Source organism: Salmo salar, chromosome ssa16 (genome assembly GCF_905237065.1).
Source record: "Salmo salar chromosome ssa16, Ssal_v3.1, whole genome shotgun sequence".
NCBI classification, from domain to species: Eukaryota; Metazoa; Chordata; class Actinopteri; order Salmoniformes; family Salmonidae; genus Salmo; species Salmo salar.
In genome coordinates, this window is record NC_059457.1 from 13,137,316 (window position 1) to 13,160,485 (window position 23,170).

At 52.0% G+C, this 23,170-nt stretch overlaps 2 protein-coding genes across 5 annotated transcripts in view; both read left to right on the forward strand.

The window, feature by feature from the left end:
- The window catches only part of LOC106573210 (matrix metalloproteinase-15), a 40,712-nt gene extending 24,966 nt beyond the window's left edge, over positions 1-15,746 (forward strand). The window contains exons 8-10 of the mRNA XM_014148038.2: positions 12,709-12,859; positions 13,098-13,213; positions 13,790-15,746. Coding sequence (XP_014003513.1) covers positions 12,709-12,859; positions 13,098-13,213; positions 13,790-14,262 — 740 coding nt within the window. The 3' untranslated portion in view covers positions 14,263-15,746. The remainder of the gene's footprint in view (positions 1-12,708; positions 12,860-13,097; positions 13,214-13,789) is intronic.
- Positions 15,747-17,546: 1,800 nt separating this feature from the next.
- LOC106573206 (cyclic nucleotide-gated cation channel beta-3) overlaps positions 17,547-23,170 on the forward strand; it is a 28,048-nt gene continuing 22,424 nt past the window's right edge. For 2 of the 4 annotated variants that reach the window (XM_014148026.2, XM_014148028.2), the window contains exons 1-11: positions 17,547-17,651; positions 18,989-19,082; positions 19,234-19,267; positions 19,409-19,460; positions 19,605-19,713; positions 19,865-19,896; positions 20,032-20,137; positions 21,600-21,629; positions 22,023-22,047; positions 22,188-22,272; positions 22,505-22,611. In XM_014148026.2, coding sequence (XP_014003501.1) covers positions 18,990-19,082; positions 19,234-19,267; positions 19,409-19,460; positions 19,605-19,713; positions 19,865-19,896; positions 20,032-20,137; positions 21,600-21,629; positions 22,023-22,047; positions 22,188-22,272; positions 22,505-22,611 — 673 coding nt within the window. In that variant the 5' untranslated portion in view covers positions 17,547-17,651; position 18,989. Of the gene's footprint in view, positions 17,652-18,988; positions 19,083-19,233; positions 19,268-19,408; positions 19,461-19,604; positions 19,776-19,864; positions 19,897-20,031; positions 20,138-21,599; positions 21,630-22,022; positions 22,048-22,187; positions 22,273-22,504; positions 22,612-23,170 lie in introns of those variants that run through there. The other 2 variants (XM_014148027.2, XM_045696977.1) reach the window with 2 other exon arrangements.

Consider the following 23,170-nt stretch of genomic DNA (forward strand, 5'->3'; position numbering starts at 1 on the left):
TGCCCTCTCCTCTGTCTCTACCCTCTCCTCTGTCCTCTACCCTCTCCTCTGTCCTCTCCTCTCCTCTGCTCCCTCTCCTCGTCCTCTACCCTCTCCTCTGTCCTCTACCCTCTCCTCTTCTCTCCCTCTCCTCTCCCTCTCTCTCCTCTCCCTTTCCTCTGTCCTCTACCCTCTCCTCTGTCCTCTACCCTCTCCTCTCCTCTACCCTCTCCTCTGTCCTCTCCCTCTCCTCTGTCCTCTGCCCTCTCCTCTGCCCTCTCCTCTGTCCTCTCCCTCCTCTCTCCTCTGCCCTCTCCTCTGTCCTCTGCTCCTCTCCTCTGTCCTCTACCCTCTCCTCTGTCCTCTGCCCTCTCCTCTGTCCTCTGCCCTCTCCTCTGTCCTCTGCCCTCTCCTCTGCCCTCTCCTCTGTCCTCTGCCCTCTCCTCTGTCCTCTACCCTCTCCTCTCCTCTGCCCTCTCCTCCTCTGCCCTCTCCTCTGTCCTCTCCCTCTCCTCTGTCCTCTACCCTCTCCTCTGTCCTCCCCCTCTCCTCTGTCCTCTACCCTCTCCTCTGTCCTCTACCCTCTCCTCTGTCCTCTGCCCTCTCCTCTGTCCTCTGCCCCCTCTGTCCTCTACCCTCTCTCTTCCTCTACCCTCTCCTCTGTCCTCTACCCTCTCTGTCCTCTACCCTCTCCTCTGTCCTCTTCCTCTGTCCTCTCTCTACCCTCTCCTCTGTCCTCTGCCCTCTCCTCTGTCCTCTGCCCTCTCCTCTGTCCTCTCCTCTGTCCTCTGCCCTCTCCTCTGTCCTCTGCCTCTCCTCTGTCCTCTCCCCCTCTCCTCTACCCTCTCCTCTGTCCTCTACCTCTCCTGTCTCCTCTCTCGTCCTCTACCCTCTCCTCTGTCCTCTACCCTCTCCTCTGTCCTCTACCCTCTCCTCTGTCCTCTACCTCTCTCTCTTCCTCTCTCTCTGCCTCTCCCTCTCTGCCTCTGTCCTCTCCCTCTCCTCTACCCTCTCCTCTGTCCTCTACCCTCTCCTCTGTCCTCTACCCCCCTCCTTCTCCTCTACCCTCTCCTCTGTCCTCTGCCCTCCTCTCCTCTGTTCCTCTCCTCTGTCCTCTACCCTCTCCTCTGTCCTCTACCCTCCTCTGTCCTCTACCCTCTCCTCTGTCCTCTGCCCTCTCCTCTGTCCTCTCCTCTGTCCTCTACCCTCTCCTCTGTCCTCTACCCTCTCCTCTGTCCTCTACCCTCTCCTCTGTCCTCTACCCTCTCCTCTGTCCTCTACCCTCTCCTCTGTCCTCTACCCTCTCCTCTGTCCTCTGTCCTCTGCCTCTCTCTGTCCTCTCCTCTGTCCTCTCTCTCCTCTGTCCTCTACCTCCTCTGTCCTCTACCTCTCCTCTGCCCTCTACCCTCTCCTCTGTCCTCTGCCTCTACCCTCTGTCTCTGCCCTCTCCTCTGTCCTCTGCCTCCTCTGTCCTCTACCCTCTCCTCTGTCCTCTACCCTCTCCTCTGTCCTCTGCCCTCTCCTCTGTCCTCTTCCTGCCCTCTCCTCTGTCCTCTACCCTCTCCTCTGTCCTCTACCCTCTCCTCTGTCCTCTGCCCTCTCCTCTGTCCTCTGCCCTCTCCTCTGTCCTCTACCCTCTCCTCTGTCCTCTGCCCTCTCCTCTGCCCTCTCCTCTCCTCTACCCTCTCCTCTGTCCTCTACCCTCTCCTCTGTCCTCTGCCCTCTCCTCTGTCCTCTGCCCTCTCCTCTGTCCTCTGCCCTCTCCTCTGTCCTCTACCCTCTCCTCTGTCCTCTGCCCTCTCCTCTGTCCTCTGCTCCTCTCCTCTGTCCTCTGCCCTCTCCACTGTCCTCTGCCCTCTCCTCTGTCCTCTGTCCTCTGCCTCTCCTCTGCCCTCTCCTCTGTCCTCTGCCCTCTCCTCTGTCCTCTGCCCTCTCCTCTGTCCTCTGCCCTCTCCTCTGTCTCTGCCCTCTCCTCTGTCCTCTGCCTCTCTCTGCCCTCTCCTGCCCTCTCCTCTGTCCTCTGCCTCTCCTCTGTCCTCTACCCTCTCCTCTGTCCTCTACCCTCTCCTCTGTCCTCTACCCTCTCCTCTGTCCTCTGCCCTCTCCTCTGTCCTCTACCCTCTCCTCTCTCTCCTCTGTCCTCTACCCTCTCCTCTGTCCTCTCCCTCTCCTCTGTCCTCTACCCTCTCCTCTGTCCTCTACCTCTCCTCTCACCCTCTCCTCTGTCCTCTACCCTCTCCTCTGTCCTCTGCCACTCTCCTCTGTCCTCTACCCTCTCCTCTGTTCCCTCCTCTGTCCTCTGCCCTCTCCTCTGTCCTCTCCTCTGCTCTCCTCCCTCTACCCTCTCGTCCTCTACCCTCTCCTCTGTCCTCTACTCTCCTCTGTCCTCTGCCCTCTCCTCTGTTCTCTGCCCTCTCCTCTGTTCTACCTCTCCTCTGTCCCTCTGCCCTCTCCTCTGTCCTCTACCCTCTCCTCTGTCCTCTCCCCTCTCCTCTGTCCTCTGCCCTCTCCTCTGTCCTCTCCCCTCTGTCCTCTACCCTCTCCTCTGTCCTCTACCCTCTCCTCTGTCCTCTACCCTCTCCTCTGTCCTCTACCCTCTCCTCTGTCCTCTACCCTCTCCTCTGTCCTCACCCTTCCTCTGCCTCTGTCCTCTGCCCTCCTCTGTCCTCTGCCTTCCTCTCTCCTCTGTCCTCTGCCCTCTCCTCTGTCCTCTGCCCTCTCCTCTGTCCTCTACCCTCTCCTCTGTCCTCTACCCTCCTCCTCTACCCTCTCCTGTTTTACTCTCTCCTCTGTCCTCTCCCTCTCCTCTGTCCTCTGCCCTCTCCTCTGTCCTCTACCCTCTCCTCTGTCCTCTGCCTCTGTCCTCTCTCCTCTCTGTCCTCTACCCTCTCCTCTGTCTCTGCCCTCTCCTCTGTCCCTGCCCTCTCCTCTGTCCTCTACCCTCTCCTCTGTCCTCTCCCCTCTCCTCTGTCCTCTACCCTCTCCTCTGTCCTCTGCCCTCTCCTCTGTCCTCTACCCTCTCCTCTGTCCTCTGCCCTCTCCTCTGTCCTCTGCCTCCTCTCCTCTGTCCTCTACCCTCTCCTCTGTCCTCTGCCCTCTCCTCTGTCCTCTGCCCTCTCCTCTCCTTCCTCTGTCCTCTACCCTCTCCTCTGTCCTCTGCCCTCTCCTCTGTCCTCACCCTCTCCTCTGTCCTCTGCCCTCTCCTCTGTCCTCTGCCCTCTCCTCTGTCCTCTCTCCTCTGTCCTCTACCCTCTCCTCTGTCCTCTGCCCTCTCCTCTGTCCTCTGCCCTCTCCTCTGTCCTCTGCCCTCTCCTCTGTCCTCTTCCTCTGTCCTCTACCCTCTCCTCTGTCCTCTACCCTCTCCTCTGTCCTCTACCCTCTCCTCTGTCCTCTACCCTCTCCTCTGTCCTCTACCCTCTCCTCTGTCCTCTTCCCTCTCTCCTCTGTCCTCTACCTCTCCTCTGTCCTCTACCCTCTCCTCTGCTCCTCTCCTCTGTCCTCTGCCCTCTCCTCTGTCCTCTACCCTTCCTCTGTCCTCTGCCCTCTCCTCTGTCCTCTGCCTCCTCTGTCCTCTACCCTCTCCTCTGTCCTCTCCTCTGTCCTCTACCCTCTCCTCTGTCCTCTACCCTCTCCTCTGTCCTCTACCCTCTCCTCTGTCCTCTGCCCTCTCCTCTATCCTCTCCTCTGCCTCCCTCTCCTCTGTCCTCTACCCTCTCCTCTGTCCTCTACCCTCTCCTCTGTCCTCACCCTCTCCTCTGTCCTCTACCCTCTCCTCTGTCCTCTACCCTCTCCTCTGTCCTCTACCTCTCCTCTGTCCTCTGCCCTCTCCTCTGTCCTCACCCTCTCCTCTGTCTCGCCTCTCTCTGCCCTCTCCTCTGTCCTCTCTCCCTCTCCTCTGTCCTCTACCCTCTCCTCTGTCTCCCCTCCTCTGTCCTCTGCCCTCTCCTCTGTCCTCTGCCCTCTCCTCTGTCCTCTGCCCTCTTCTCTGTCCTCTGCCCTCTCCTCTGTCCTCTGCCCTCTCTCCTCTGCCCTCTCCTCTGTCCTCTACCCTCTCCTCTGTCCTCTGCCCTCTCCTCTGTCCTCTCCCTCTCCTCTGTCCTCTGCCCTCTCCTCTGTCCTCTCTCCTCTCCTCTGTCCTCTGCCCTCTCCTCTGTCCTCTGCCCTCTCCTCTGTCCTCTGCCCTCTCCTCTGTCCTCTGCCCTCTCCTCTGTCCTCTACCCTCTCCTCTGTCCTCTGCCCTCTCCTCTGTCCTCTACCCTCTCCTCTGTCCTCTGCCCTCCTCTGCTCCTCTGCCCTCTCCTCTGTCCTCTGCCCTCTCCTCTGTCCTCTGCCCTCTCCTCTGTCCTCTCCTCTGCCCTCTCCTCTGTCCTCTACCCTCTCCTCTGTCCTCTACCTCTCTCCTCTGTCCTCTCCTCTGTCCTCTTACCCTCTCCTCTCCCTCTGTCCTCTCCTCTGCCCCTCTCCTCTGTCCTCTACCCTCTCCTCTGTCCTCTACCCTCTCCTCTGTCCTCTACCCTCTCCTCTGTCCTCTACCCTCTCCTCTGTCCTCTGCCCTCTCCTCTGTCCTCTCCTCTGCCTCCTTTCCTCTGCCCTCTCCCTGTCCTCTCCTCTGTCCTCTACCCTCTCCTCTGTCCTCTACCCTCTCCTCTGTCCTCTACCCTCTCCTCTGTCCTCTACCCTCTCCTCTGTCCTCTACCCTCTCCTCTGTCCTCTACCCTCTCCTCGCCTCTCCTCTGTCCTCTACCCTCTCCTCTGTCCTCTGCCCTCTCCTCTGTCCTCTGCCCTCTCCTCTGTCCTCTACCCTCTCCTCTGTCCTCTCCCTCTCCTCTCCTCTCCTCTGTCCTCTACCCTCCTCTGTCCTCTACCCTCTCCTCTGTCCTCTACCCTCTCCTCTGTCCTCTACCCTCTCCTCTGTCCTCTACCCTCTCCTCTGTCCTCTACCCTCTCCCTCTGTCCTCTACCCTCTCCTCTGTCCTCTGTCCTCTGCCTCCCTCTGTCCTCTGCCCACTCCTCTGTCCTCTGCCCTCTCCTCTGTCCTCTCCTCTCCTCTGCCCTCTCCTCTGTCCTCTACCCCTCTCCTCTGTCCTCTACCCTCTCCTCTGTCCTCTGCCTCTACCCTCTATTCTCTGCCCTCTCCTCTGTTGTCTACTCTCTCCTCTGTCCTCTACCCTCTCCTCTGTCCTCTACCCTCTCCTCTGTCCTCTACCCTCTCCTATGTCCTCTGCCCTCTCCTCTGTCCTCTCCTCTGTCCTCTACCCTCTCCTCTGTCCTCTACCCTCTCCTCTGTCCTCTACCCTCTCCTCTGTCCTCTACCCTCTCCTCTGTCCCCTACCCTCTCCTCTGTCCTCTACCCTCTCCTCTGTCCTCTGTCCTCTGCCCTCTCCTCTGTCCTCTGCCCTCTCCTCTGCCCTCTCCTCTGTCCTCTGCCCTCTCCTCTGTCCTCTACCCTCTCCTCTGTCCTCTACCCTCTCCTCTGTCCTCTGCCCTCTACCCTCTGTTCTCTGCCCTCTCCTCTGTTGTCTACTCTCTCCTCTGTCCTCTACCCTCTCCTCTGTCCTCTACCCTCTCCTCTGTCCTCTACCCTCTCCTATGTCCTCTGCCCTCTCCTCTGTCCTCTCCTCTGTCCTCTACCTTCTCCTCTGTCCTCTACCCTCTCCTCTGTCCTCTACCCTCTCCTCTGTCCTCTACCCTCTCCTCTGTCCTCTACCCTCTCCTCTGTCCTCTACCCTCTCCTCTGTCCCCTACACTCTCCTCTGTCCTCTACCCTCTCCTCTGTCCTCTACCCTCTCCTCTGTCCTCTGTCCTCTGCCCTCTCCTCTGTCCTCTGCCCACTCCTCTGTCCTCTGTCCTCTGTCCTCTGCCCTCTCCTCTGTCCTCTGCCCACTCCTCTGTCCTCTCCTCTGTCCTCTACCCTCTCCTCTGTCCTCTACCCTCTCCTCTGTCCTCTACCCTCTCCTCTGTCCTCTACCCTCTCCTCTGTCCTCTGCCCTCTACCCTCTATTCTCTGCCCTCTCCTCTGTTGTCTACTCTCTCCTCTGTCCTCTACCCTCTCCTCTGTCCTCTACCCTCTCCTCTGTCCTCTACCCTCTCCTATGTCCTCTGCCCTCTCCTCTGTCCTCTCCTCTGTCCTCTACCCTCTCCTCTGTCCTCTACCCTCTCCTCTGTCCTCTACCCGCTCCTGTGTCCTCTACCCTCTCCTCTGTCCCCTACCCTCTCCTCTGTCCTCTACCCTCTCCTCTGTCCTCTGTCCTCTGCCCTCTCCTCTGTCCTCTGCCCTCTCCTCTGCCCTCTCCTCTGTCCTCTGCCCTCTCCTCTGTCCTCTACCCTCTCCTCTGTCCTCTACCCTCTCCTCTGTCCTCTGCCCTCTACCCTCTGTTCTCTGCCCTCTCCTCTGTTGTCTACTCTCTCCTCTGTCCTCTACCCTCTCCTCTGTCCTCTACCCTCTCCTCTGTCCTCTACCCTCTCCTATGTCCTCTGCCCTCTCCTCTGTCCTCTCCTCTGTCCTCTACCTTCTCCTCTGTCCTCTACCCTCTCCTCTGTCCTCTACCCTCTCCTCTGTCCTCTACCCTCTCCTCTGTCCTCTACCCTCTCCTCTGTCCTCTGCCCTCTCCTCTGTCCTCTGCCCTCTCCTCTGTCCTCTGCCCTCTCCTCTGTCCTCTGCCCACTCCTCTGTCCTCTGCCCACTCCTCTGTCCTCTGCCCACTCCTCTGTCCTCTACCCTCTCCTCTGTCCTCTGCCCTCTCCTCTGTCCTCTGCCCTCTCCTCTGTCCTCTGCCCACTCCTCTGTCCTCTGCCCACTCCTCTGTCCTCTGCCCTCTCCTCTGTCCTCTGCCCTCTCCTCTGTCCTCTGCCCTCTCCTCTGCCCTCTCCTCTGTCCTCTACCCTCTCCTCTGTCCTCTACCCTCTCCTCTGTCCTCTGCCCTCTACCCTCTGTTCTCTGCCCTCTCCTCTGTCGTCTACTCTCTCCTCTGTCCTCTACCCTCTCCTCTGTCCTCTCCTCTGTCCTCTACCCTCTCCTCTGTCCTCTACCCTCTCCTCTGTCCTCTACCCTCTCCTCTGCCCTCTCCTCTGTCCTCTCCTCTGTCCTCTACCCTCTCCTCTGTCCTCTACCCTCTCCTCTGTCCTCTACCCTCTCCTCTGTCCCCTACCCTCTCCTCTGTCCTCTACCCTCTCCTCTGTCCTCTGCCCTCTCCTCTGTCCTCTGCCCTCTCCTATGTCCTCTGCCCACTCCTCTGTCCTCTGCCCTCTCCTCTGTCCTCTACCCTCTCCTCTGTCCTCTACCGTCTCCTCTGCCCTCTCCTCTGTCGTCTACTCTCTCCTCTGTCCTCTACCCTCTCCTCTGTTCTCTGTCCTCTGTCCTCTCCTCTGCCCTCTCCTCTGTCCTCTACCCTCTCCTCTGTCCTCTACCCTCTCCTCTGTCCTCTACCCTTTCCTCTGTCCTCTACCCTCTCCTCTGTCCTCTACCCTCTCCTCTGTCCTCTGTCCTCTGCCCTCTCCTCTATCCTCTTCCCTCTCCTCTGTCCTCTCCTCTGTCCTCTACCCTCTCCTCTGCCTGTCCTCTGCCCTCTTCTCTGTCCTCTGCCCTCTCCTCTATCCTCTACCCTCTCCTCTGTCCTCTGCCCACTCCTCTGTCCTCTCCTCTGTCCTCTACCCTCTCCTCTACCCTCTCCTCTGTCCTCTACCCTCTCCTCTGTCCTCTACCCTCTCCTCTGTCCTCTACCCTCTCCTCTACCCTTTCCTCTGTCCTCTACCCTTTCCTCTGTCCTCTACCCTTTCCTCTGTCCTCTACCCTCTCCTCTGTCCTCTACCCTCTCCTCTGTCCTCTGCCCTCTCCTCTGTCCTCTACCCTGTCCTCTGTCCTCTACCCTCTCCTATGTCCTCTACCCTCTCCTCTGTCCTCTACCCTCTCCTATGTCCTCTACCCTCTCCTCTGTTCTCTGCCCTCTCCTCTGTTCTCTGCCCTCTCCTCTGTCCTCTGCCCTCTCCTCTGTCCTCTACCCTCTCCTCTGTCCTCTGCCCTCTCCTCTGTCCTCTACCCTGTCCTCTGCCCTCTCCTCTGCCCTCTCCTCTGTCCTCTGCCCTTCTCCTCTGTCCTCTGCCCTCTCCTCTGTCCTCTACCCTCCTCTCTGTCCTCTACCCTCTCCTCTACCCTCTCCTCTGTCCTCTACCCTCTCCTCTGCCTGTCCTCTGTCCTCTGCCCTCTCCTCTGTCCTCTACGCTCTCCTCTGTCCTCTGCCCTCTCCTCTGTCCTCTACCCTCTCCTCTGTCCTCTACCCTCTCCTCTGTCCTCTCCTCTATCTTCTACCCTCTCCTCTGCCTGTCCTCTGCCTTCTCCTCTGTCCTCTACCCTCTCCTCTGTCCTCTACCCTCTCCTCTGTCCTCTACCATGTCCTCTACCCTCTACCCTGTCCTCTACCCTCTCCTCTGTCCTCTCCTCTGTCCTCTACCCTCTCCTCTGTCCTCTACCCTCTCCTCCGTCCTCTACCCTCTCCTCTGTCCTCTACCCTCTCCTCTCTCCTCTGTCCTCTCCTCTGTCCTCTCCTCTGTCCTCTACCCTCTCCTCTACCCTCTCCTCTACCCTCTACCCTCTCCTCTGTCCTCTACCCTTTCCTCTGTCCTCTACCCTCTCCTCTACCCTTTCCTCTGTCCTCTGCCCTCTCCTCTGTCCTCTGCCCTCTCCTCTGTCCTCTGCCCTCTCCACTGTCCTCTGCCCTCTCCTCTGTCCTCTGCCCTCTCCTCTGTCCTCTGCCCTCTCCTCTGTCCTCTGCCCTCTCCTCTGTCCTCTACCCTCTCCTCTGTCCTCTACCCTCTCCTCTGTCCTCTGCCCTCTCCTCTGCCCTCTCCTGTGTCCTCTCCCCTCCTCTCTGTCCTCTACCCTCTCCTCTGTCCTCTACCCTCTCCTCTACCCTCTCCTCTGTCTTCTCCTCTGTCCTCTACCCTCTCCTCTGCCCTCTCCTCTGTCCTCTACCCTCTCCTCTGTCCTCTGCCCTCTCCTCTGTCCTCTGCCCTCTCCTCTGCCCTCTCCTCTGTCCTCTGCCCTCTCCTCTGTCCTCTGCCCTCTCCTCTGTCCTCTACCCTCTCCTCTGTCCTCTACCCTCTCCTCTGTCCTCTGCCCTCTCCTCTGTCCTCTGCCCTCTACCCTCTCCTCTGTCCTCTACCCTCTCCTCTGTCCTATAATGTATGCATTCACTACTGTAAGTCGCTCTGGATAAGAGCGTCTGCTAAATGACTAAAATGTAAAAAAATGTCCTACCCTCTCCTCTGTCCTCTACCCTCTCCTCTGTCCTCTACCCTCTCCTCTGTCCTCTACCCTCTCCTCTGTCCTCTCCTCTGTCCTCTACCCTCTCCTCTGTCCTCTGCCCTCTCCTCTGCCCTCTCCTCTGTCCTCTACCCTCTCCACTGTCCTCTACCCTCTCCTCTGTCCTCTACCCTCTCCTCTGTCCTCTCCTCTGTCCTCTACCCTCTCCTCTGCCTGTCCTCTGTCCCCTGCCCTCTCCTCTGTCCCCTGCCCTCTCCTCTGTCCCCTGCCCTCTCCTCTGTCCTCTACCCTCTCCTCTGTCCTCTACCCTCTCCTCTGTCCTCTACCCTCTCCTCTGTCCTCTGCCCTCCTCCTCTGTCCTCTGCCCTCTCCTCTGTCCTCTTCTCTGTCCTCTGCCCTCTCCTCCTGTCCTCTACCCTCTCCTCTGTCCTCTACCCTCTCCTCTGTCCTCTGCCCTCTCCTCTGTCCTCTCCTCTGTCCTCTACCCTCTCCTCTGTCCTCTACCCTCTCCTCTGCCTGTCCTCTGCCCTCTTCTCTGTCCTCTGCCCTCTCCTCTATCCTCTACCCTCTCCTCTGTCCTCTGCCCACTCCTCTGTCCTCTCCTCTGTCCTCTACCCTCTCCTCTCACCCTCTCCTCTGTCCTCTACCCTCTCCTCTGTCCTCTACCCTCTCCTCTGTCCTCTACCCTCTCCTCCTACCCTTTCCTCTGTCCTCTACCCCTTTCCTCTGTCCTCTACCCTTTCCTCTGTCCTCTACCCTCTCCTCTGTCCTCTACCCTCTCCTCTGTCCTCTGCCCTCTCCTCTGTCCTCTACCCTGTCCTCTGTCCTCTACCCTCTCCTATGTCCTCTACCCTCTCCTCTGTCCTCTACCCTCTCCTATGTCCTCTACCCTCTCCTCTGTTCTCTGCCCTCTCCTCTGTTCTCTGCCCTCTCCTCTGTCCTCTGCCCTCTCCTCTGTCCTCTACCCTCTCCTCTGTCCTCTGCCCTCTCCTCTGTCCTCTACCCTGTCCTCTGCCCTCTCCTCTGCCCTCTCCTCTGTCCTCTGCCCTTCTCCTCTGTCCTCTGCCCTCTCCTCTGTCCTCTACCCTCCTCTCTGTCCTCTACCCTCTCCTCTACCCTCTCCTCTGTCCTCTACCCTCTCCTCTGCCTGTCCTCTGTCCTCTGCCCTCTCCTCTGTCCTCTACGCTCTCCTCTGTCCTCTGCCCTCTCCTCTGTCCTCTACCCTCTCCTCTGTCCTCTACCCTCTCCTCTGTCCTCTCCTCTATCTTCTACCCTCTCCTCTGCCTGTCCTCTGCCTTCTCCTCTGTCCTCTACCCTCTCCTCTGTCCTCTACCCTCTCCTCTGTCCTCTACCCTCTCCTCTGTCCTCTACCATGTCCTCTACCCTCTACCCTGTCCTCTACCCTCTCCTCTGTCCTCTCCTCTGTCCTCTACCCTCTCCTCTGTCCTCTACCCTCTCCTCCGTCCTCTACCCTCTCCTCTGTCCTCTACCCTCTCCTCTCTCCTCTGTCCTCTCCTCTGTCCTCTCCTCTGTCCTCTCCTCTGTCCTCTACCCTCTCCTCTACCCTCTCCTCTACCCTCTACCCTCTCCTCTGTCCTCTACCCTTTCCTCTGTCCTCTATCCTCTCCTCTACCCTTTCCTCTGTCCTCTGCCCTCTCCTCTGTCCTCTGCCCTCTCCTCTGTCCTCTGCCCTCTCCACTGTCCTCTGCCCTCTCCTCTGTCCTCTGCCCTCTCCTCTGTCCTCTGCCCTCTCCTCTGTCCTCTGCCCTCTCCTCTGTCCTCTGCCCTCTCCTCTGTCCTCTACCCTCTCCTCTGTCCTCTACCCTCTCCTCTGTCCTCTGCCCTCTCCTCTGCCCTCTCCTGTGTCCTCTCCCCTCCTCTCTGTCCTCTACCCTCTCCTCTGTCCCTCTACCCTCTCCTCTACCCTCTCCTCTGTCTTCTCCTCTGTCCTCTACCCTCTCCTCTGCCCTCTCCTCTGTCCTCTACCCTCTCCTCTGTCCTCTGCCCTCTCCTCTGTCCTCTGCCCTCTCCTCTGCCCTCTCCTCTGTCCTCTGCCCTCTCCTCTGTCCTCTGCCCTCTCCTCTGTCCTCTACCCTCTCCTCTGTCCTCTACCCTCTCCTCTGTCCTCTGCCCTCTCCTCTGTCCTCTGCCCTCTACCCTCTCCTCTGTCCTCTACCCTCTCCTCTGTCCTATAATGTATGCATTCACTACTGTAAGTCGCTCTGGATAAGGCGTCTGCTAAATGACTAAAATGTAAAAAAATGTCCTACCCTCTCCTCTGTCCTCTACCCTCTCCTCTGTCCTCTACCCTCTCCTCTGTCCTCTACCCTCTCCTCTGTCCTCTCCTCTGTCCTCTACCCTCTCCTCTGTCCTCTGCCCTCTCCTCTGCCCTCTCCTCTGTCCTCTACCCTCTCCACTGTCCTCTACCCTCTCCTCTGTCCTCTACCCTCTCCTCTGTCCTCTCCTCTGTCCTCTACCCTCTCCTCTGCCTGTCCTCTGTCCCCTGCCCTCTCCTCTGTCCCCTGCCCTCTCCTCTGTCCCCTGCCCTCTCCTCTGTCCTCTACCCTCTCCTCTGTCCTCTACCCTCTCCTCTGTCCTCTACCCTCTCCTCTGTCCTCTGCCCTCTCCTCTGTCCTCTGCCCTCTCCTCTGTCCTCTTCTCTGTCCTCTGCCCTCTCCTCTGTCCTCTACCCTCTCCTCTGTCCTCTACCCTCTCCTCTGTCCTCTGCCCTCTCCTCTGTCCTCTCCTCTGTCCTCTACCCTCTCCTCTGTCCTCTACCCTCTCCTCTGTCCTCTACCCTCTTCTCTGTCCTCTACCCTCTCCTCTGTCCTCTCCTCTGTCCTCTACCCTCTCCTCTGTCCTCTGCCCTCTCCTCTGCCCTCTCCTCTGTCCTCTACCCTCTCCACTGTCCTCTACCCTCTCCTCTGTCCTCTACCCTCTCCTCTGTCCTCTCCTCTGTCCTCTACCCTCTCCTCTGCCTGTCCTCTGTCCCCTGCCCTCTCCTCTGTCCCCTGCCCTCTCCTCTGTCCCCTGCCCTCTCCTCTGTCCTCTACCCTCTCCTCTGTCCTCTACCCTCTCCTCTGTCCTCTACCCTCTCCTCTGTCCTCTGCCCTCTCCTCTGTCCTCTGCCCTCTCCTCTGTCCTCTCCTCTGTCCTCTGCCCTCTCCTCTGTCCTCTACCCTCTCCTCTGTCCTCTACCCTCTCCTCTGTCCTCTACCCTCTCCTCTGTCCTCTACCCTCTCCTCTGTCCTCTCCTCTGTCCTCTACCCTCTCCTCTGTCCTCTACCCTCTCCTCTGTCCTCTACCCTCTCCTCTGTCCTCTACCCTCTCCTCTGTCCTCTACCCTCTCCTCTGTCCTCTCCTCTGTCCTCTACCCTCTCCTCTGTCCTCTACCCTCTCCTCTGTCCTCTACCCTCTCCTCTGTCCTCTGCCCTCTCCTCTGTCCTCTGCCCTCTCCTCTCCCTCTGTAGGGGACAGGTACTGGGTGTTCAGGGAGGCTGATGTGGTGCCTGGTTACCCCCAGCCCCTGGTAGAGTACGGTCAGGGCATCCCCACAGACAGGATCGACACAGCCATCTGGTGGGAGCCCACCGGCTACACATACTTCTTCAGAGGAGACAGGTGACCACATGCCCCCGAATGCCTTGCCTTTACTCTACCATACCCAATCTCCACTAACTGACTGACAGTGTGGAATGATACATGTAAAAGTGAAATGACATTCAATTAGTCAAGGGAGAGCAGTTTTAGCCCTGACTATTGAGAGACAGAAAGACATAAGTTGTTTGCGGTAGTAATCATCAGCCCATTTAACTGCTATGTGCTTAATCGTCTGTCTTGTCACCGTCCTTTCCTGCAGATACTGGCGTTTTGATGAAGAGTCCCGCACCGGTGACAGAGACTACCCTAAACCTGTCTCCAGGTGGGGCAAGGTCCCATCCTCTCCTAAAGGAGCCTTCCTCAGCGACGATGGCGGTGAGTGAGTCACTATAAGGGAAACTGTCTGTAAAAATGGAGGGAGGCTATAGATTCTGAGCTGAGAGGGGAAAGGGTTGGGACGCATGAGATCTTAGGTTTGGAGAGGTCGCCCATGCTTCACCCAGGAATCGAGTGCCTGGCAAAAGTATTCTAATGTAACGTCTCAGAATCTATCCTAAAGTCCCACCCCGGCTAATGCTTTTCAAAGTGGTTTCCTGTAGTGAAAAAAAATTTAAAAATCTGACGGCCCAAATGTCTTCCTGATAAGTAGTTTTTTCATTTTTTTCATCAAAAGGGAAAGGTACTTGTGAAGGGGAATTAAAAACAGCCTCTAGTCCAATTGAAGCTTCACAGTACTGTAAATATTACTAGCACAGCTCGGCAATGACACTATCCTGTGAAGTGTGACAAACTTGTGTCATGATGAATAAACAGTTGGATCAGAAGCATACCCCCCAAAAATTAACAATGACTCAGACTTTAAAAAGAAAAAAAAAGCATGCTCACAGTAAATTCCCACAGTGCATTTCAACAGTTGCCTCAACAATATTTTGTCTTCCCCTACCGAACCAGCTTACACCTACTTCTACAAGGGCTCCAAGTACTGGAGGTTTGACAACCAGAAAATGAAAGATGACCCAGGCTACCCTAGATCCATCCTTAAAGACTTTATGGGCTGTGATGGAGCACCGGATGTGGACCCAGAGACAGATGATACAGTAACAGGCCGCAAGTGGCCCACAGTGGACCAACCAAAACCACAACCACCAATTGGCTCAGACCCGGATGATGTGGACCGAGACTCAGATACGGATTACACCAACGATGTGGATTATGAACCTGATGCAGAGGACAAAGAGGTGGATGTGGTGGTGAGGATGGCTGAGAACGAGGCCAAGGTTATGACCCTGATCATGGTGACCGTGCCCCTGGTCCTGGTGCTGTGCATCCTGCTATTGATCTATGCTATTATTAACACCCTGCAGAAGAAAGAGGCACCCAGACTTTTGGTCCATTGCAAACGATCCCTGCAAGAGTGGGTTTGATGTGCTCCAGAACTGGATTCACACACACACACACACACACACACACACACACACACACACACACACACACACACACACACACACACACACACACACACACACAGTCCGCGCACGTACACACACAAACATTGCATACAAATACAAGCACATAATCTCCCTATTGTTCCTCCTTTACCAGTTTATAACAGACAATTTGCACTTTTAACACCCAGTGTTTCGATTTTTTTGCTGTTGTTAGTTTGTACCGTCTTGTAGTTTTACGTGTTCAAGCCAAAGATTTCCACGAATGTCCTTATAAAACAGAGTGGTGGTGCCTGTCTAGAACCAGCAATGCAATGTCTAACTGGTGTGTGTGTGCTGTAAACACAAGACCACCACCTCCCACTGTGTCTTTCCTCTAGTCTACAACAGCCCGGACTTTATCCACAAAAGGGCCGATTTAGATATTGATATTCAGACCGCCTTGGGGCGGAATGAAATCCAGGGGTTGAAAAAGTGGTATATCTCATGGTACATATTTAGGACGGCTGCTGGAATGGAGCTGGGTCTGGTTGACATTAACCAGATGTTGCTGATTTAGTCATTTTGGCTGCAGCGCCGGGGGAGGGGTTAGGATGCCTGCCAGCATTTCCTTTTCCTGAGTTAGTTATTTTCTCTTGGGGAGGGAGAGGGTGGGGGGGGGGGGGCAAGGGGAGGGGCTGAGCGGAGCTCCATTGGCGTCGTGCCTCCTGACCTAGATTAGCGAGGCCCACTCCTATTTTTCAAAACCTTTTTTTTTTCTTCTGAGCGGTTTGGCTGGAGATGTCTTCCTGTGAGACTCCCCCTCCCCTGCCGCTATGTTTCACTGTAGACATACTCCATCTGCAGTCTCTGTTTCCATCTGAGAATCTGCTCTATACCTAGGAGAGGCTTTAGTTCTGATCTGTGATGATAGGTCACAGGGTTTGTGATGAGGTCTGTTGGAGTATTCACGTTGAACTTAACCATAAATGATGTCTTACAACTCTTTGTTGCCATTTTTTTTTTTTTTTTTAATTAAAATGCCCCTCTCTGGAACTACTTCCTTTGTTGCCAACTCTTTGTGTGCCAACTTCCCTCATTCAAAGGCCAAACGCTTTTTATACAACACCCAGAGTGCAATTATTGTTTTGCGCAATAGACAGATGAAGACCATTAGTTAGAGGTTTTTCCTCAGCAAAGCCACTATGCACATGTAAACAAAAAATGGTTGTATATGCTTCAGGTTTGTGGTCGGTTGTGAATCACCCGTGTTTTGTCATTTATTGTTTGTGTTTTGTATTAGTCGGTTGTTGGAGAGGAAGAAATACTTAAAAAAAAAAAAACGTTTGAAAATTTGCACAACATTTTGTGTTGTGCTCTCTGTACATTAGCAGAGTTAAATGATGCATGCAGGACATGTAAAGCCTTTACACAAATGTATGAAATGTATAAGGATTTCAAAATAAAACATGAATTATGGCAAACAAGACTTTGCGTGCAATTTGGGGTGAGCATGCTATTATGAGTATTAACAGACTATTGTGCATTCTATTTCTTTGTATTTTTGACTGTATTCCAACAGCAGTTAATGTCATGTCTGTATTTCTAAGCATGACCAAAAGAGGGAGTCTTTATATCTACTATTACCAATGAGTATTGAATGGAAAGCTGACTGGACAGTATTATTTTGCTCTCAACGACTTCTCTACGCTACCGTGACATACTATAGATACAACCTCCGACGTCAAATTACTTTAAACACAGCCGTATTTTAAAATGGAATAGACTTAAATGGTTTAAAGTGTGCATATGAGAGCACCTCACTGACGACTTAATGCCACGGTGAATCAGGATTAGCTTCAATCACCCAGCTCAGACATTGCCGCCACCTTTCTCTTTCTGGATTCTACAGACTACCCATCTTTCTTACTTTCTCTCTATCGATTTCTCCGTGCTGTCCTCCTACCCTGTCTCTAAGCAGTCCTTTTCCGGCGTGCTTATTTCCTCTAATGGAACTGGCTAACACTTACCTGTCGCCACTGCGTGTTGTCCAATCAGAATCGAGGACGGTATGGCACCACCGTGTTCATTCTTCCATCCTGGTCACCCAGAGGTGTCATGGCCTTCTTCCTCCTGGCTTATCCCTCCTTATCTCTTTATGGGATCTTATCTCTTTATGGGATCTTATCTCTTTATGCCTGCCTTTTTAGCTGCTCAGCCCTACAGAACTCCACCTAGAGACAGAGCCATAGAGCAGTGTTTCTCATCTTCTCCACCTGTGGATCCCCCCCCGCCCCGAAGTTAGCAAATTTTTATTCTAACCCCACACATGCACACCTGATTCCACTAACCAAGGGCTTGATGATTAGTTGAGTAGTTGAACCAGGTTAGCCTGTGTGGGGATTCAAAAAGAAAAAGGTGCAACTCCCCGAAGACAGGGGTTCTAGGGGATCTAACAGATCCTACAAAAGAACCCTGCAGACCGGGCTTAATCACTGATGTCTGCCGATGTTACAAAACATTTGCAGATGCCTGAACAAGATGCAGCCTTTAGAGACAGCTGTAAGGGACCGATGTGAGCCCCCCCCTCCCACGTCATAGATGTTCTACATTGTTATGGGTTTAACCTGGATGCTCAATCCCCTGTTCTGCTGAGGCTGACGGTTCTCTCGCGCTACACCTGTGGTTTATCACACGGTAATCTTCCTGGACACAGTATTCAGATATCAGGGAACCAATGGCCAATCATTTGCCCAAGGCAAACCTACTGTAATGCCATGTGATGGGTGCATGTCCTGTTTCCTAGAAGTAATTCAGTTCCTGATTGTACCTGACAGACATGGATCACAGTGAGTGATCCCCTGGCGTGTGCTACAGGGATTACACTGGCTACTACAAGGACACCTTTTTATAGCCCAAACTGCAACCACACACCACAACAAGAGTGACGTCTGTGTTATGTACATTTCACAATCATGAGAATAGACAGTTATACTAGCAGCAAGCAGACAGACAATTAGAAGGCGAGAGATACACACATTCTGTACATAGTAGCTACAATGTTAACTACTGAGTACCACTCCAAATGGCAATCCGCTGACAGTGACCCCGTATTCATGTTAAAAGTTCAAACTCTTTTATTAACTCAAACAACTACATTTATTCAAACTTCTACAGTATAGAACCTTGTAAGTTTGGACCTGGGGCTTTGGGGTACATATATGGCCTGAGGTTTTCATTATTCTCATTGCTAATCTCAGCCGGATAGTGCCGTCCTTCAGGTCCATAATCTCGTTAGGCGAGTCTCATCCTAATCCAGCCAGAACATTGCTGTCCGTCTTGGGCTCTGTGTCCCTGTCAGGTATGCTGCTGCACCACTGAACATACAGGTAAGATATATTACTACTACCTTTTCACCTAATCTCTGCACATTGAGTAACTTGACTGGATTTACTAAGGGGTTTCTTGTCAAATGTGTTGGTGAGATGTCAGCGTTGTGGTGTGCTTCTGTTGTAAAACAGATTGTGATGCTTGTGTCTAAATATTTACAGGTAGATGTGAATATTTAAAAGTAGTTGGGGTGGTGTTGTGCAAATTGATAATCCTTGCAATAGTTCACTTGCATAGTTCATTTTGATGACGTTTGCGCAGTTTTTTGTTACAGAGCAGGTGGTACAGACCACTCCTAGTGCTATTGTCTGCAGGGGAAAATCCTCTACTTTTGCATAGCACTTTAGGCTGCTCTGCTGCAGTGTGTTTTGTGACTTTATAATATAGTAATTTACTGGCGCCTGCATTGATGCGAAGAAATCAAAGGTGCACAGTTTGATCTATGATCCTCAGATTAGGCCAAATATCAAGTGGCAAGTGATAATCTATCAGAGTTGAGAAAGTCAGTCTGGGATTAAATGGCCAGCATGCACAGGTTCTCCACAGGTATACTAGTGTGGCAGAGTACATGTTTTGTTGGTGCAACCTGATCTCACTTGGCCTGTACATGGGATGGCATGTACAGTCGGAGAATGCGTTTTATTTGAATTTGATTATATTCAATATAAAATAATGAAATTGACGTTTTAGAGACCCACAAAAGGCAGCACAGCCACACATGTTTGTTTTCAGCATGTTCTCTAACAGTTGATGAAATCCTTTTCCTGACTGTTGTCCCTGTCTTCCGTTCTGCGGTAACTCGCTTGTCCTCTAAAGCAGATTATCACTAGTGTGTGATGAAGGTTATGCCCTGCAACGTGCTATTCTGTTTCCTCTTTAAACGCCAGGTTTTGCCAAACAATGTGATTGCAGCTTCATAAGACCAAAACAGCACAGCTACTTTAATCACAGGCTTAAGTACTGGTAATTATTATCTTCAAGCAGGATGTGGAGAGCGATTATTGGCAATGCCAATATACAACAATGCAACAGCTGTCAGCAAGAGCCAAAGTCAAAGCTCCCCACAAGATAACACATGACACGACATTGCAAAAACTATTTCACGTGCATGAAAAATAGTTCACCCATGACTGTTATAATCAGCATGGTCTCTGAAGTGGCTAGATGAACCTTCAGGAATTTCACGTTCCATTGCAGCATATGTGACATTCTGACTGTCTCTGAGGTACCGGGTGACATAGCGACAAATCTGGTTTATTCATGTTATGGGATGCTCACTTCGGCAGATGTTGCCCTAGTTACTGAGCTGTTGTCCTGGTATTTGCCTTTGTCTCAGGATGTTTAACTGGGTGGTGAAAGTGGTTCCTCAGCCTCCTGACGCCCCTGGCTCTCTGGGACAGGAGACAGCCAATCCCGCACCTGCATCACCAGTAAGAACACCCTAATCACACCTGGTCACAGATCAACTCACCTGTATATCTGATCACCTCGCATGATATTACCAAAATGATGTAAAAAATGACAAAAAACTTGTCCTCTTCACATTACCTGATTGTCTCTCTCCATCTTTCTCTCCAAAAGCAAAAAGTGTCTAAAGATGAAGTCAAAAAAGAAGGTCATGCTTCTCTTCTTCAAACAGTGTATCATAGCTTTGGAAAACAATGAAACAACTGTGAATACGTGTTTTTTTATAAATGCCTATTCAATTTGTTAACCCTCTTCTTCACTTCTGTTTTATGTACGTGAATCTCAACAGTCAATGCAAAACCAGCCAAACAGCAGGAAGAGGATATTTCAGAGGACAATGGGTATGTGTGTAAAATTTGACCTGTGAGCAGTCTGGTCTGCTTGCATGCAGACTTTTTGCCATGATGGTGATGAAGGTGGCGGTGGTGATGATGATCTCTCTCTCTTTCTCTCTCTCTTTCTCTTTCTCTCTTTCTCTCTCTCAGTATTCAGAGTCAGAGTGGAGTGATGACCTGGCTCTCCAATGGCTTCACCAGTGCTCTGCCTCAACCAACAGGCACCCCTAACCTCAGCAGATCCAACTCTGTATCCAGGGTGAATGTTAGACTGTACCAAACACTACCTGTATCAATCAACCAGCCTGTAATTGAATCAGTGTAGGTCTTTTTTAAGCTGTATAAAGGGTTAATATGTGATTCTATGTTTCTCTAATTCTATCCCTCCACTTTCTGCTTCCATCCATCAGTCACTGCAGGAGGTACAAAGAGAGGACGAAAGGTACAAAGAGAGGACTTTTTTGAAGTGTTGGTTTTGTTGATTCTGTTGACATTTTTGTTGCTGTATATTACTTCAAAGCATGTTGAAATGTGGAAATATATCATATTTTTCAAAAACGATTCCTACTTCCAACAGGAATGGGGTGATTAAGTGGATTGCAGAGGGACTGAGCAAAGTGGTGCCTCAGCCGGATGACAAGTACAGAGAGGATATTCGAGAGGAGGAGGAGGAGGAGACAGAGGTGAGTTGTCACGGTTTCTGTGGAAGTAGATTGTAGATGTATTTTTTCAGGAGAGCACGTGGTGCTCCAGGTCCACTGGCTCCAGGTCATCTATAAGTCTTTGCTAGGTAAAGCCCCGCCTTATCTCAGCTCAATGGTCACCATAGCAACACTCACCCGTAGCACACTCTCCATCAGGTATATTTCACTGGTCCCCCCCAAAGCCAACACTTTCTTTGCCCGCCTTTCCTTCCAGTTCTCTGCTGCCAATGACTGGAATGAACTGCAAAAATCACTGAAGCTGGAGTCTTATATCTCCCTCTCTAACTTTAAGCATCAGCTGTCAGAGCAGCTTACCGATCACTGTACCTGTACACAACCAATCTGTAAATAGCACACCCAACTACCTCATCCCCATATTGTTATTTATCCTCTTGCTCTTTTGCACCCCAGTATCTCTACTTGCACATCATCATCTGCACATCTATCACGCCAGTGTTAATGCTAAATTGTAATTATTTCGCCTCTATGGTCTATTTATTGCCTTACCTCCCTACTCTTCTACATTTACACACACTGTACATAGATTTTTCTATTGTGTTATTGACTGTACGTTTCTTTATGTGTAGCTCTGTGTTGTTGTTTTTGTCGCACTACTTTGCTTTATCTTGGCCAGGTCGCAGTTGTAAATGAGAACTTGTTCTCAACTGGCCTACCTGGTTAAATAAAGGTGAACAAAAAAATATATATATACCTTATTCCTAGATTAAACATAAATGTAAAACATCATTTTTGTCAGGTTGCCTCATAATAGCTTTGAAACAATATAATAACTTTTAAAACATAATTACTACATGCCTAGTAATGATGCTACATTAAAATCTTAGCTCCCCGTGATAATGCGATATTCTCACTTAAAATCACTTTTGTAAAACAATTCTGCTTCCCGCTTGATGAATAACCGGCAATGGTCTATAATGATGTAACAGGCTTTTGAATAACTAGCTTAATCAAAGCCAATGGTGTCACAGGGCTTTCAGAGAGCTGTGAATGAGACGCGATAGCAACGTAATACCATGAGAGAGGTTTAGAAATGTAATAATCTGTTATGAGATCCATGGTGTTAAGACATTACCGACTTCCTCTCACCATTATCTCATAAGTATCTCCTCGATTGAACTATTTCTTTTACAGTAGGCCTACTGTTAGTTTTAAAAGCATCGAGCCCTCTTAAAACTGACTGGTTATGGCTTCCCAGGCTCTCCCGAGGTCCGCCTGCTGTAGTTTCAATTGTATTCTTGTTCAGCTTTCAGACATTAGCTTGGGTGGTGCTGATTATTCATATCTGACATGCTGATTATTCATATATGACATGCTGATTATTCATATCTGACATAACAAAAATGCCATTGTGCTGGAGTTTCTTTTTCTAATGCCCGTAATGAGTTTTTTTTTTTACTTTATGTTCCTTTATGTACTTAAGACGCACGAAGAGTATATCGCAGAGCCATGTGTAAGTACAGCTAAATAACAGGCTGTATCTGGGCCGGACACCCATCTACCCTCTGAGTAGTCTGAGTAGTCTTACAATCAGTAGTCTGCAATCAATCCACTGTAGCATTCTTTTGCACCTTCTTATAAGTTGCATACATTTCAAATATTCCAGATCATGTGGTTAAAGAAAGTTTCAAATCCATAGGTACAGATATGGGTACAATTATATCAGTAGATTCCTAATTCCTTTAAAACAACACCCTGCCATACATAAATGGACATCAGAGGAGCATTTGAAACTATTATAATGTAATAACACACCATAAAATGATCAAAACAGTAATATGGTAAATATTACATATAACCTTCATTGTAAAAACGAAAGTTTGTGACTCTGGCTTCTCTTTTTCAGGTTTATAACATGAAAGATGTGCCAGGTATATGTTTACATTTGTCACACAGCAATCCCATTTTCTGTGTACTGGTATGTCACAAAAGTTGTAACTTCTTTGACTCATTGTTGATTACATATAACTAGTTATTGATGTGGTCACTGAGTGGTCTATTTTCTGTCTAGACGCAGAGCCCCTCCCACACATACCTGTGGTGGAGATCTTTTCAGACGATGAGGAAGAGGAACGGGTACCACAGTTCCCCCTCAAGTGAGTCACACAGAGACCTCCCCCCACCCCCTCCCACCTTGCCTTCCATCCTTACCTCACTGAACAGACACATCTCCACAGCCAAATCCACCTTTACTTGCTGACAAAGCTTGTCTTAATCCTAATCCTCTCCCACCCCCTCTCTCTCTCTCTCTCTCTCTCTCTCTCTCTCTCTCTCTCTCTACCCCCCCTCTGTTTCTTCCTCTTCCTCCCCGTCTGTCTTGCGTTGCAGAGTGGTTAACTGGATTAAGAATGTTATTCCTCAGCCTGTGATGCTCCCTGCAGGTTATGTAGAGGCCCAGAGTAAGGCCCAGAGCAAGAGGTCATCTCTTGACAAAGGTACAGTCAGAGTTTAAATGTTTGAGGCCGGTTACCTGGACATACGCTGATTGTACAAACATTAGGAACACCTTCCTAATATTGAGTTGCACCCCCCCTTTGCACTCAGAACAGCCTCGATTCATTGGGGCATGGACTCTACAAGGTGTCAAAAGTGTCCCACAGGGGATCCTGGCCCATGTTGACTCCAATGTTTCCCTCAGTTGGGTCACGTTGGCTGGATGTCCTTTGGGTGGTGGATCATTCTTGATAAACACAGGAAACCCAGTGTTGCAGTTTATGACACACTCAAACCGGTGCGCCTGGCACCTACTACCATACCCCATTTGTTCAAAGGTACTTTTTCTTTTGTCTGGCCCAATCACCCTCTGAATGGCACACGTACACAATCCATGTCTCAAGGCTTAAAAATCCTTCTTTAACCTGTCTCCTCCCCTTCATCTACACTGATGGAAGTGGATTTAACAAGTGTGACATCAATAAGGGATCATAGTTTACAGTCTATGCCATGGAACGAGCAGGTGTTCCTAATGTTTTGTCCACTCAGTGTAGATTAAGC